Genomic DNA, 14,497 nt, shown 5'->3' on the forward strand with positions numbered 1-14,497 from the left:
GGAGTAATTTTCTCATACTATGTGTGTGTTTGGCTCGGCGTTAGTAGAATTGGATCTGGCCAGAATTGGATCTGATATGAATTGGATCTGGTAAACGTGAGTTTGAGTGACGTGATTTATGTTTGGATACATTTATCAGGAATTGGATCTGATAGACTTGAATTGGATCTGTAAAAGGGAAAGGGGACAATTGGATCAACATTGATGCTGAAGCAACAAATTGTTGTGTTAGGATGGATCCAATTCTGGCCAGAATTGGATCAACATTTAACATCCAAACATCAATGGAGATGAAAAAATCACGTTTGAGGTCTTTAAACGTGGATCAGGCCTGATCCAACGTGCATTCAAACACACCCTACATCTGTGGATAACAAAGGTGGCAAATGAGAGAGAAGGGACAGTATGAAGTAGAATGGAGGAAGGCGTGAAGAGATGGGTGGTAGACATATCAAAGTGGGACCCAGAACCCCATGACCTTTCCTCCGCTCTCTCCCTCCTCCCTCCGCACGAACACTCCTCCGTCACCAGGTCTCTCTCTCTCTCTCTCTCTCTAGAATTAATCCGTTGACTCACTCGCTCAATTGATTTTGTTTTGTTTTGTGCATTTTTTGGCCAGGTTTTTTAAAATGGAAGATCAGAAACGTGCACTTGTCAGCCGAATGCTTCAGTATGCTCTTGTTCATGATGTCCTCAAAATCCCCTTTCCCCAAATCATCATTAATAGAACACCAGAAGGCAAACCATACTTGGTATTATTATTATTCATCACTTTCAGTCACATGGCTTATTGTTTTAATCTTGACCGTTGATGGTTAGATCTAACAGTCGTGATTTATTCTCATTTTCTCACATAAGATTACCTTTCTCATAAGATACATCATCTATATATATATATATCTTGTTTGTCTAATGTATGTCTATCAAATTGGCATAAATGAGAAATCTTATTGCATACAGTCAGTCATACTGCCCCTCCTCAATTCCAATGTTGTCAAATAGCCGATATAGTGGCGCTATAGCGTAGCGCTTTGAGGGCTAACCGCATAGCAGATTTTTAGCAACACCGCTCACTTCACATTCTCGTGTCACTTATCTGTTTCCTTGATCATTACCTTATTTATTTTCTCCTTTTTCCTTTCAGGATTATGATAAATCTGGTATGAAATTCCCGAATTTTAATTTCAATGTATCTCATCACGGTGACTATGTGGCCATAGCATCTGAACCTGTATGCCTTGTGGGGATAGACATCGTCTCATATGCTATACCACAGGGAGAAACAATTACAGAATTTATTCAATTCTTCACATCATACTTTTCAAGTGTGGAATGGTTTAACATAGTCAATGCTGGCACTTCTGATGATGTCTTAATTGAATTTTACAGGTGTGATTATACTTCATCTGTAAATTTTAGTCAAAGTAGTGATTATACTTCAGGTGTGATTTACTTTCTCTCAATGCTGGTGTTCCAGCATGCAGAGAGTCAGTAGCTTTGCTTCAGACTTGATGTTTTCATGTTTCTAGTTGTTTTTGTTTTCTTGCTTTGGAAGATATGCTGCCCCTAGTAGTATTTCTCGTATGTTCTCTCTAGTAAAACTTCTTTTTCTATAATAAAAAAAAAAGTTATTCCTCAGTTTTGCATTTTTCCAAGTTTTACTGTCTTCACAATTGTACAAACAAAAATATAAATCCTTGTACTGTTATTTGTCTGGAAAGAAGCCAAATGGCAGTGCATGAAGAACAAATTGCTCAGCTAGTGTTTTTCAAGAAAATCAGTACACTCTTAACATGAAGGCAGCTCAAGAAGTGAATTAGTTAAGGCCTTTATTTCTTGAGAGCTTGTTATACTCATGCCCTTCTGAATGCAAAATGCCCAATAATATTTAACTATGACTTTTATGCTTCTGTTCTGCCAGTTTAATGATTATCAATTTATCACATAATGTGGCAAAGTAATATTTTTATCTGCCAAACTAGTGAATTCTTAGTAAATGTAAAATAATTCTTTCAAAAGCTTTGCAGGTATTGGAGCCTTAAAGAAGCTTATGTTAAAGCTGTAGGGAGTGGACTGACTGAAGAGTTGAATAAAGTGGAGTTTTCGCACACGAACTGGACTAACATATCAGCTAAAATGGATGGGAAGGTTATGACTGAGTGGAGATTCTGGCTGTTTGAACTTGGAGAAAGACATTGTGTGAGTTCCATATCAACTTTTAATAAAAATTCTTGGTTCACCTTGACAACTATGACTATAGAAATCCAAGTTCAATTTGAATCACAGGGATGGGACTGCATAGATATTTTGCATCTAACAGTTTTTTTCTTCTTGTTGAACAGATCTCAATTGCACGAGGTCACCCAATATCAGCTTCGATCAGTTACAAATCAACGTTGAAGAAAGTGGATTTTACTGAAGATGAATATAATCTTGGCCTTCATCTTCCAAATGTTGACTTTGTTAAACTAGGTGTACAACAACTTGTTTCAGTTTTACAGAAAGCATTTTATTGTAAGCATGGAGGTTAGTTGGTAATGTGTAAATCTTTAGAAACGAAGGTTTGTACAAATCAATGAAAATATTGTTAGGAGATAAGAATCATATATCTCAACATCCCTCTCTCTAACTCACTATATATGCATAGGGATTTGCTAATACTCCCACTAGATTTTATGAAGCCACAATAGAATGTTAAGAAAAAATAAAATGTGTTGAATGCTATTTTACTCCTTCATATAACATAGTAGGATAATCACTTGAGGATAAGCAAATGCATAAGCATTTCCTTCCAGGATTCGAACCCTAGACCTTCCCCTCCCCACCCTTATGTCCCGTAGCTCTTTACCACTTGAGCTAACCTTTCGGGAACAATTTGTTGTGTATATAAATTGCAATACATTTCCATCTCATTTGTTTTGCATCTTTTCTTGCATGTCATCAAGCATTCTTGGATGTTTTAGCATGTATTTACTTAGCTCATATGCTTGTTTTGGTGTCATGTTGCATTTGTACGTGGATTTTAGATCCTTAAAATTGGAAAAATTGAAGAACTTTGCAATAGGAAGATGTCGAATAGCTTTTTGAATCTAAAATGATTAACTTGGTCATCCAGAACCAAAAGGATCGACATCGTAGGTGTGGCACTTTCGAGCATTATGGAAATTTGGATCCTCTCTGGTGTAATGCGCAAAATGTGCCACTAAAAAATCATGAATTATCATAAAACTTACAAGACTTCCCCCAAAACAAAATTACAAAACTTATTTTTAATTCAGTCACCATAAAAGAAGGGATTATTTTAATCAAGTGCATTGAAAGAAAATTGTAATTAATAATTTAACTTCAAAGTTAGATTGATATAAGATAATGTTCATAGCAAAATCGCTAATAATCTGAACCCAATTCCTGGAAGCTCTAAATTTCTAAAATTTTGGCAATGAATTCAGTCTAAACTTTTCTACTGAATCCTTAAATTGGATTCCAAATAATTCATAAATTACAAATTGATTGCATTTACAATGATAAATCATAAAACCGTGTGCTTGTCAGAAAACAGTTACACTTCATCTGTAAGGTCGCACACCAATTATTGGCTCCAAGGGAGCCAATTGATGTTGTAGAAACTTGTAAACTGATTCAGTTGTCACAGAAGCCACTCGAACAAGAAGGCCAATTTTCTGCACACAATATGAAGTTGCAGTCAGCAACAATTATGACTAAATCATAAATTACGTAATAATAATACAGAGTCAAGATACCATAAGTGTCTCAACAAACTATAGCATCTAACAATTTTTTTTTACCTTGCCATTATTTAATTTAGCCAACATATATTGTAAATTTTATAATTTTAATTTTAGTTATTAAAAAAATACTAGATTACTACAACTCAAAAAGAATTGAAAGTGATAAAATAAAAAGAAAACGCCCACCGTGGGGCTCGAACCCACGACCACAAGGTTAAGAGCCTTGCGCTCTACCAACTGAGCTAGACGGGCTACTTGAAGAACTAGTCTATTTAAATAGATATAATTAAAACAAATATTTTATTTCATTATCATTATGTTTCCATAAGATTTTTATTACAATATCTTGAAAAAATATATATTTATATATTTGCTAAAATCTATTTAGCCATATACGGGGTGTTTGTTACAAAGGTATCCCAAAATATTCTAGGAATGTGAGGTCAGGATTGTAATATTCTCAGGTTTGGTTACAAGTTTTAAAATATTTATTCCCGAGTATGATGGATTCTCAGGCATGTAACTTACTCAAGATTTCTACAAATCTTATATCTATGTCTTAACGGGGAATCTTACATTCCCATGGAATGGAAGTTACTTCCGACCAACCTTCATATTTTTTGTTTTTTTTTCTAATTAAATAATTTTAAAAGCATTCGTGGGAATAATATATACAAACCAAATATACTATACTAAAACTTTTAACAAACGCCCAGTCTATTATATCTTGACGTTAGGCTTACCTTTATTATGATTTAAGAAATAGACTTATGACTTATTTAAATATCTTACTAAGAAAGTGGGATTTTAAATAGGCTTTCAGTTTCAGCCCTTAGGAAACCCAACATAATCCATCTTATTTCCATCCCTAGCTATTAGGTTATAATCTTGTTTGCATGTATATAGAAAAATTTGTTTTAGTAAAGTTTAACATGTTAGCCTACATCTGTGCTGACCTATCTACAAATAGGCTCATTGGCCTACTTTAAGGACTTGTTATGAAGCAGACGTTTAAATAGGCTACCAAGCTAGACCAAGCTTTCAAAAGACCAAGTCAGACCTGAAAAAATAGTCTTGTAACAGATAACATATCAGACTTGGGCCTTAAAAAATTTAAGTTGGTTCAGCCTAGCCTATTCCCCAAGGGCAAGCATCGAACGGATTAAGTTAGTTTCAAGGTGAAAAATCTCAATAGGAAAAAAAGTGAACTCTCGCATCCTAAACCATTTTCGTCTGAATGGTTCATCGGATTGGCCGGTATACAGGCTAATTGGATGTAAGGGTTATGCAGGCGGGTTAGCTTCCAATTTTTTGGATGCTAGAAAACAATTGCTGAGAAAATAAAGACAAGACCTCTTGGTCGTGCCATCGTGGTGCTTCCGCCATCCATGGTATGGCCAGTGGTGGTTCAAGGGCAATGGGGCGGCACGATGGTGATGGGTGACGCAGCATGACCACAACGAGGTTGTCGCGAATGAGAACTCACGACGGAGGAACGTGAATGGATCTAGGATTGGGAGGTGGAGAGCATTTCCGCTCCTAGGTGCAGGTGATTGGGGCTTCTCTTACTCCGTTACGACAACGTGCTCCTCCGCAATTGCAGCTGCTAGCATGCTGCAATGAGATCTATCACATGGAGGAATTCCCATTAGACAAGGAACCATGCTAGACACAAGTGAGAGAGTGCATCTGAATAAACATGATGAACCACATCTCCATTATCTTCACAAGGAGAAGGAAAATGTTTTCTTCACACCTCATTTTGAGGTGGAAGGAGGTGGAATAGGAGAGAGATAGGAAGAAAAGAAAAAGAGAGAGAAAATATGAGATGTGATAGATGATAAGAGGAGAGAGGTAGAAACAAAAATAGGTGGAAATGAAGTGTTTAAAAGATGAGGTGTGTATATATCATTACTCCAAGGAGAATGGTCTTTGATAGACTTCCCTTCTTCTCTTGAAGCAACTAATGAGCCTATGAAATGAAATAATTGATGTGCTTATGCTGTGAAATGGAAAAGTGAAGAGATGAAAATTTGAATTTTAAAAACATAGGTACAGAAATATCTACTTCAACTTGGTCGGGCTCTCAACTGTTTATACACCCCTATTATTCCCATCCCTGGCTGGGCCTAGGCCAGAATTCATGTCCCAATTGAGTATTTGACAGCTTACAACATATGTAGCGGACATTATTTTGACCGGAGATGATGATGATGATGATGTTAGGTCTACTTAGAAGAAGAGATTTGGTGATTTTGACACAACTACTGGGTTTGGGCCTATGCCTGAAGAAGAGATTTGCTGATTAAAAAGAAAAACACAGATTGGTGAGAATAAGGGTCAGAAATTGAGGGAATATTCATGTAGGTAAATCTAGGGCATAAAAGGATCTTGTGCTAGCAAGGAATAGTATGAGGTGAGAATTTGATTGGGGAGAAATGAGAATATTAGAGGGAAGGGTAGGTAGTACAGGGAATGCATGAATAGAAAGGCAAATGGTAACTATTCGGACTAGAGGTTCTGTGCATCAGCAGAACTCTAGATTTACCATTATATTCTGCATTTGCTGTTCTTGTCAAGAGCTAGTCTCTTTGTTTTTATGGGCAAAATTCACTTCTTAACAAAGTATGTATCTATTTATCAAAGTATGTATCTATTTATATATCAAGCTAGCTCACGAGCTAAGGGGTTGAACATGTCAAAGCTCAAGTTCAGTTCATTTAAAAATGAACCAAAATTTTCAGTTCATTTGGTTGTTAATGTGCTGAGTTGCAAGTAGGCATGTAGGCTCAAAAGCTGGCTCAACTCACTCCCATCTCCATCAACCCCACTCTTTTCACAAGTTCCCCATTAATTTGTAGCCCTTTTGTCTCAAAAACCCATCGTACACACATTCCTGGCCCACTGCTACTCTGTTTTAAGCTTTTAGCAATTCTGGATTTATTTTGTTAAGATAAAGGGTCTGCCATACAAAGGCTAATGATTCTCTCCATTCAACCAAGACAGCCCTGACCGTTCACCAAATTAATAAAATACCAATCATTGATTCTCTCCATCCTGCAATCAACATTTCCTTATTTATGCTCACCCAATCCTACCTAGAACCTCACCAGTATTCTATTAAGTTCACAAACTAAGCCAACTTAGTGGAGAAGTCACTTTTGTCTCAACTGGAACACGCGTCCCAAATAAACAATACCCTGCACTAGCAAGATCCCTTATGCTAGAATAAATGGACAACCTCACCTAATTACCTATTAAAACTCACATTATAAATAGAGGATTCATGACTCCAACAAATCATCACTTTTTGATGATTCAAAACTATAGACAGCTCCTTCAAAGTGACCATAATTAGATCAAGTGATCAAGTACTAGCACTGCTAGTACAATCCATAGCCAACTAAGATTAAACACCCTAATATTCTAACAGTAGAAAACATGGAATGTTTCCGCTAATTCTTTTAATTTTCCAATATTTTTATCTCTAATGAGCAATAGCATGCACCAACACTTGTGTTACGTTTGAATCTATGAAAGTTTTCAAAATTAATTGGGTTCAAGAAAAATCTAGGATCTAGTATAAGTCAGATAGAAACAACCTCAAGTCAAAGAACTATTTAACCAGGTATGTCGCAGTAGTATTTAGACATTATATTCTAGACTTCTAGTTAATTGAAATAATTTATAATTTACCTTAGGACCAAAGACACTGCAAGAAGCCATGAAGCTTGGTTTTGTCATGAAATGATCCGCCTTGTCTCTTTGGTGACTCAAGGCAGCAGAAGGATACTGTAATTTCTCAGACATAATTCTTTTGACATTACCTTGCACTAGATTCTGGATATACTGCATATTTGGCCTAAAATAATATATTAAATTCATGATACAAAAAAACATAAATCAAGAAGTAAGACAACTTAAATCACTCACCCTAGGAGTACAATCATTGCAATAACTTGGTAGTCCTGCATGTGATCCTTTATGCAGCCAATTTTTTCTTTCTCTAATAACATCTGTTTGTAACAAAGAAGCATTTTAAGTACAATAAGAGCGGAAAGGAAATCAATTCCAAAATACAAGACGGTCCAAACTGCCTTTCCCAAAATCCCCTGAAACTATATAAATTCAAATTTCAAACTAGCATAAAAGCATGTTGTGCACTATACGTGACAGGAGAGAGAGATGCAAAATAGACATATGCTGGTAGATCTGGATGCTCTCATTTTAGTTACTAACATGATATAGTCATTTCAGAAAAGAGATAGGCATAACACCCTGTAGGGATATGAAGCCAATTTTTTATGTTGTCATTGTAGCTCCTAACATGATGGCGCCATATTTTAAAAAGAAAGGAGCACAACACCCCATATCATGTTAGGAACTAAAATGAGAAGATCCAAGTCTAAAAACCCAAACACATTTTTGTTCACTATTTCTTTTGTGTGTTTCTAATGAAACAGCAGGTTTCTCCTTTTCCAATAACTTTTAGTTGCAAATAAGGAGTACAAGTTACAGCATCAAATAATATGCATATATTTAACAGTGTTTTGAAAACAGTTAGGTCTACTTATATCTACTATTTGTTGCATGCCATGGTTGATCACTGTTCCAGAACATAATTCAGAAGGGGAAACATTATTTGGTAAAACGGAGGAAGGTGTCAAGATGTTGAAAAAATATGTATACACTATTATTGTGTACCAAATATGCTTTTAAACCCAGAACATTAATTATCTCCCCGTAGTTAAGAATATTTGCCGCACTAGATATTAGTCCTAAATGAAATTAATCAATAAACCCATAATAAAATGATGTATCAGCTATTTAATCATACAAATTGTGAAAGCCTAAATTTGCATTTTAGGGATATTCGGTTAAGAGTCCATCAAGCCCAGGCAAAACTGCCTCCGAAATGGAACTGTGGTAGGGAACAGAATGGTGCATGTGATACAGCTATCCAAATTTATTAAGTTAAGGGTAGCAATTAGGTGACATCATTCTATGGGATTGAAATCTATAAACAAATTTCCCAAGAAATTACAAGCAGAGAGGAAGCTAAGATTTCATGATAGTTTATACATCTTAGAAGCTCAAGCAACTTGGAAGTACAATAGATAACTAGCATAACAAGGACAGCAGTAAAATCATTACCGTATCTAGAAATAATGGTTGACCATCATCTAAGAATATATTGTTGGTGCTTTTATATAGATCAAAATCCCATTTTTCTCCACTTTCATGGCGCCCACTAGTAATCCAATCAACAATAACCAAATTTGAATCTGAAGAAACAGTGAAAACTTGCTTCTGATAGTATCTTGCAGTGGAAAAACATGTCACTGGATCTGGAATGATGGCTAAAAGTGCATTCCTACCAACCGTAGCCTACTACGAAGGATGAATTTGACAGTTATCAGTTATCAGTTCTCACTTAAAACCAATAAACTCAAGCTATACCACTGCAACAACCAATGCCTTTTCTCACTATGAATTTCAGCTACAAAGCACTCTATAATGACTGACCAAATAGTCAATCATAGTAATGGAAGTCATCAAGCAAATTCTCTTGAGAGTAGATGTCATGCAGTAAAAAATTCAGAACTTCAAATTACTAGAATCCGACCAAAATTATATAATCCTCATACCTTGGCCATAAATCTTGATTGTCATTAGGTATTGTAACGTAAAAAACTAAAAATTAATCAACGCTAATCATTTTTCTATCATGTAAAACATACAACTTCTGAAGTTAATAATGACAAGCATAAATGGAAGAACCCCAAGAGAATTATAAAGTTTTGTTACCTCTAATATTTGGTGAGAACACTTTGATCCAACAGATTTATAGACCTAAATAGAGAGAGCGAAATTATCAACAGATGTCCCTCTGACCAAAACAACCAATCAGATAGATAATGTATCATATTCATAAGCACCTGACCAAGAAGCCAGCACAAATCAAGATAAATCACTTCAAGGAGAGAAAAAAATTTAATGAGAATGGAAAAAAAAATAGTCGACCTTAGTGGAGCCCTGGGTCGTTAACACCATGGTACAGCCATCTCCCACAGAAAACTTGCATGATATATTATCACCCTACACCTCATAAGGCAAGCACAAGTCCAAATTCATATGCAAATAGAAACATAACACAAAGACAGTTTGAAGGAAGGGGAAGAAAAAAGAAACTTACAGATACAATTCCACCTCCAAAATTGAGGGCATAAACCCAGACAGCATCAGTTTTGGAAGAACCCACCTAAGCAATCAGTGAAACAAACATCAAGATCTTTGCATTGCATGTCAAGATAAGACTTCTGTGCCAATAATCACTACATAGCACAAGTAGACACTTAAATAAGAACAAGACTGGGAAATCAAAAAAAATGAAAAAATGATTGTTCAACACCTTTTTGGGTATGATGAACTTCAAGGGATATCTTGATATGCAGCTTGTCACTGATGATCTGCCTCCCACTTTTTCAACTACCACTGAACCTGTTTCCTTTTCTTTGACCTCCTCACCATTTCTCATTCTTCCTGGTGCTGGATTAAAAAACAGTCCTCATTGATCAGAAACTAAAGTGATTTTCTTACAATTATAAACAAAACAAAAAATTATTTCACACAAAACAACAATTTTTCACCTTAGTTGAATGAAGATAAAATTGGATAGCTTATATCAACTACTGTTTCTATTTACAAGAAATCAAACAGCTCACTACTTAAACTAACAGGTCATTTGATTGTAACAACAAATAGATTAATGGGGAGTGGGGACGATCGACAACACCAGAGAGTGTGAAATTACACGAAAGACAATGAACCTGGTTGTCAAAGAAGTCGAGAGGAGCAGATCGAATTGCACATGGTACAAACACACCACATAGAGAAGACAAGAAGATCAACTAGGAAGTAATATATTAAATAAATGCACTTGTTAATTAAATTTAAATCTCATAAAATCACATCTCCAAAGGCTTATTTACACACTTCACTTACTTTTCCATCTTATTTGCATACATTTTTTTTTATATTTCTCTCTGCATTTCTAATCACATCACGAATCACATCACTCATTTTTCTATTTTCTCTTCTGTTTTACCTAAGGTGAAGGTGGAAATGGAAATGGATTATCAACATAACATTATTCCACCCGCAATATCTTTAACACACAAGTAAAATATTTTTTAAGAACCTTGAATTTTTTCCCCCTAAATATCATGACATAGAAAAATAGTTTCGGGAAGTGTAACATTTCCTTACACCTCTGAAACTATAACTTCTAAGGCTAATATTTTATATCGAGTAGATTCAAATAACTGAAGTGTAAATGTTCACAATAAAACTCTAAAATAATGTAAGAAGGTCAAAGCAATGTCTTCAAATTTCTCATCAAATGAACTTGTCTCATTAGGTCTGAGGAACCTTTTATATAGTTGAGGTCTCTCTTACTTAAGGTGATGGAGAGCATCATGTTAGTACATTAATGGGAAGAACAAGGATTAAGCAATTACATTAATGCTTTGTTTGGTAGATATCAGTTTGTGAAAAGAAAGAGCTGGGAGAGAGTTAGAGAAGACAGAGGAGAAGCACCCTTATTTGATGGGAGGCGAAAGAGAGAGATATGAAAAGGTGAGTCCTACCACTTTTTTGAGTCTCCCCAAAATGAATAGAAATGGGGGGAGAGGGGAGAGTTGCTTGCTTTTTTCCGCATTTGCACATTTCTGATAGTTATAAGTTGCCACTAAGTAGTCTTGGACCGCTAGAAATGTTAACACAAAAAATATTAATTTTTCTCTCTCCTCCGCTTCATTCTTTCTCTTTTATTTCTCTTCTCTTTCTATCATACCAAACAACTTAAAAATATGTTCTATTTCTCATCTCTTTCTCTCTACTTATCTTCCCACTTCTCTATCTCTCCTCTCTACCAAACAAAGCGTAAGGGGGGAAGAGAGGATCAAGTAATTACATTAATATGGACAACGAAGACTCGAGAAATCTAATAATGAGGCGAGAGCATATATACCTAGACGTTTTTTTTTCAAATAGCCGACTCACGCCATTAAATACTTCGTTAGTTTGCATCCATCATAGAACTAGTGACTTGGTCAACCCAATGTTCTAACAATCCACAGCCCCCAAGGCTTGGAGTCAAGAAGCTGGCGACAAAGCCTTGCTGGGGGTGCGGTGGATAACTGACTTCGACCTTCAAGTTTCATTGGGCAAAGCCTGTTTCCGTTACCTAGTCAGGTCCAACACCCAAACAATCCACCTCCCATACTTGGAACTTCTTAAATTTTAGGTCCTTTCAGTTTGCAAATCACCCCAGCTGCATTCCTATGGGTCTGAACTTAATTTGAATGAAGGAAAACAAGTCTCTGAGAGGAGTTTGTTTCATGTTTTACTATCATATCATACTATGGTCATTCTAGGTGATTTTGGTTTTGCTAACATAGTCTCTTATATTATACTAGTCATCAAGTACGCACAATATCTCTACTGTTACACTACCGGAATTATATCTAACCTGACCGTCGGAGTGCCTTTGCAAGTACCCCACCCCCACACCCTAGCTTGATGACAAAGGATCCCCATTGTGATGGTGGAGGACCCCTAATGTAATGACGGGGTACAACACTCAGACCACCCAACTCTCTGGTAGAGCTGAGTTGAGACTACACCAACACCACCCCTTTATTGGCCTATATATGTGATATTGGTCTGAGTAATCTTAATAATATATAAAGCCCATCCACCAAAGTGGGTCACATTGCTACATAATTTCCACATGTTTGCATTCTATTGGTGGTTGTCATTGAATTTCCAAATGGCATCGTTTGATTGGTCCATATGGTTAATTTTCATTGGTCGCATTTAATGAGTCAATAAATCAATACTTAAATAAATCAATAAATAAATCAATAAATAAATCAATGAATTAATTAATAAATTGTTTCAATTCCAGCCTCTTTTCAAATGGAATCTGTAAATTACATTAATTTGATTTATACTCTTAGGTAGTTATTATATCATTTACATTCAATTATGACATTCAAATTTTGAATCAATTAGGATCACCCAAGATATGCATGACCTGCAATTCAAATTCAAATTTGAATACAAATTTACAGCTTCAGTTACATCTTCATGAGGACCTTGAGATGGGGTAGGTTTTGTGTGAAAAATTGGGTTTCCCTTTCCCGGTGTCACACTCTGCATTAGAAGCGTTTGTGCCATGAGTGATGTTCGTGCATCAATCAATGTTTTACAATATTTGAGTTGAAAAGTATTGTAATATGCTTTCTTTGTATAGAGATCCTGGATTATTCCGTGGTCCAACTGAGCTACATTCATGGAAAAGAATCATAAAAATCATTGAATTTCATATTTTTGTTTGTACAGGTTCTATACTTACCAAGAACAAGTTTGAGACATTGAGCAATTTGGATGAAGAATATGAAGGCATTTTTGTAAGTCTGTCCATTCATATGCTTATAGAAATTTTGAATATTTTTCTTCCATCCAAAAATTTGAAGTTTAAATACATGAAATTGGCAAAATTTTAGAGTGTTAGTTACACTAGATTATTTGCCATTTGCTATACATCTGCCCTTTGTTTTAGACTTTCTTCTGCCATTTTCAAGTGCTTTTCTTAATCATCAGTGAGTAACACCTTTTTTTTTGTTTTGAAATGGACAGATTATAGGTAAAAAAAAGTTCATATTGATAGCACCATTCATGATCTGAAATGTGTTGTTTTTGTTACTTATGTATATTGTTTTCTTTCACTAATTCTTTTTTATCTTGCTTTTTCTTTGTCTTTACTGTCTGAGTTCAAAAAATCTTTCTCTCTTTTTGTCTATTGATGTTTCTTATTAATTTCATTTTATGTGTAGTCAAATAGCTTAATGGAAGAACCAGGAACCTCTATAAGTCCAGCTGGAAGCTCCACAAGTGCAGCAGCCACAATGTTATTTTTTTTGTCCTTTTCTACTAAGTTTTTTTCTTTCCTTTATGCTTCTATTGTTTCAGAAGTCTAAGATATTTTAAGGGCAATCAGTAACAAGGAAATTGAACCCTAAATCTAATTGAATTGGATTGCATTTTTGCGGTCTCTGCAACTATAATCACCACTTTGATCAGCTCTTGAGGTAAGAGATCAACAACAAAAAAGCAATTTTGAACATGATCTCATCCACATGATGGTTAGCAATCTTTGGCCTGTCTTTATATTAATTATTTAATGATTTTACTTCTGTAATTGGAAATGCTTCTGCAGCATTTACCATCATCTTTTTTACTGGGAAGGGTTTTCGTTTGATTTACTTTCTCTTTTTAGCTGTGTTTTCTGTCTAATATAGCAATTGTTTTTCCTATTCTTCACTTGCAGGGTTTTTCTTGCAAGCCAAATTGTTGAAAGGTATGAAGCTACTTTCATATCAAAATATTTGAGAATCTGTTGAAGATTTGAAAATCTTTCTAGCTCACAAAAGGGATTAAGCTTGTTCTACTAACTTTTGCAACTTAGGCAAATAAGGTAGGTAACTATACTGTCACATATGAAATACAAGTTATTTGGAAAAAAATATAAAAAATTATTTCATGTATTTGAAAGAGAGGTATGGGATGATTACTTACTGAAAAACATTTATCATTGTTGAACTCTCGGTTCATGTCCCCCTTGGGTTTGCTGCTATTGTATTTGCTAGAGAAGTTATTTAGTTTTACTTGCAAATATTTTG

General features: G+C 35.3%; 2 protein-coding genes and 1 non-coding gene across 5 annotated transcripts; 1 reads left to right on the forward strand and 2 right to left on the reverse strand.

Annotated features, from left to right (window-relative positions):
- The first annotated feature begins 363 nt into the window (after positions 1-363).
- On the forward strand, positions 364-2,601 carry LOC130726787 (uncharacterized). Its single transcript, XM_057578093.1, has 5 exons — positions 364-531; positions 620-752; positions 1,145-1,389; positions 2,028-2,199; positions 2,343-2,601. Exons 1-5 carry the CDS (start codon positions 416-418, stop codon positions 2,529-2,531), a joined length of 855 nt encoding a protein of 284 aa, XP_057434076.1. The 5' UTR covers positions 364-415; the 3' UTR covers positions 2,532-2,601.
- A 713-nt stretch (positions 2,602-3,314) lies between these two features.
- On the reverse strand, positions 3,315-10,661 carry LOC130726094 (urease accessory protein D-like). 3 transcript variants are annotated; one of them, XM_057577319.1, is made up of 9 exons: positions 10,580-10,661; positions 10,162-10,298; positions 9,946-10,011; positions 9,774-9,848; positions 9,558-9,602; positions 8,904-9,137; positions 7,683-7,765; positions 7,446-7,611; positions 3,315-3,680 (listed from the first exon to the last, which is right to left on the reverse strand). In XM_057577319.1, the coding sequence occupies exons 2-9, from the start codon at positions 10,285-10,287 to the stop codon at positions 3,567-3,569; spliced, it is 909 nt and encodes a 302-aa protein (XP_057433302.1). In that variant the 5' UTR covers positions 10,288-10,298; positions 10,580-10,661; the 3' UTR covers positions 3,315-3,566. The 3 variants fall into 3 exon arrangements, with proteins under 3 accessions (XP_057433302.1, XP_057433303.1, XP_057433301.1); XM_057577320.1 differs by having other exon boundaries at positions 10,564-10,650; XM_057577318.1 differs by lacking the exon at positions 10,580-10,661 and adding an exon at positions 10,400-10,555.
- On the reverse strand, positions 3,929-4,001 carry TRNAK-CUU (transfer RNA lysine (anticodon CUU)). Its single transcript has one exon. It is a non-coding gene; the product is annotated as a tRNA-Lys (tRNA).
- Positions 10,662-14,497: the final 3,836 nt, after the last annotated feature.

This window comes from Lotus japonicus, chromosome 6 (assembly GCF_012489685.1).
Source record: "Lotus japonicus ecotype B-129 chromosome 6, LjGifu_v1.2".
Taxonomy (NCBI): domain Eukaryota; kingdom Viridiplantae; phylum Streptophyta; class Magnoliopsida; order Fabales; family Fabaceae; genus Lotus; species Lotus japonicus.

Coding starts and splice junctions, on each gene's coding strand:
- LOC130726787 (XM_057578093.1), top strand. CDS start 416: ATGGAGGAAGGCGTGAAGAGATGGGTGGTAGACATATCAAAGTGGGAC. Junction 753..1,144: donor CAGAAGGCAAACCATACTTG/GTATTATTATTA, acceptor TTTTCCTTTCAG/GATTATGATAAATCTGGTAT. Junction 1,390..2,027: donor GTCTTAATTGAATTTTACAG/GTGTGATTATAC, acceptor AAAGCTTTGCAG/GTATTGGAGCCTTAAAGAAG.
- LOC130726094 (XM_057577319.1), bottom strand. CDS start 10,287: ATGAGAAATGGTGAGGAGGTCAAAGAAAAGGAAACAGGTTCAGTGGTA. Junction 9,849..9,945: donor TTGGAGGTGGAATTGTATCT/GTAAGTTTCTTT, acceptor TATGAGGTGTAG/GGTGATAATATATCATGCAA. Junction 9,603..9,773: donor CGACCCAGGGCTCCACTAAG/GTCGACTATTTT, acceptor CTCTCTATTTAG/GTCTATAAATCTGTTGGATC.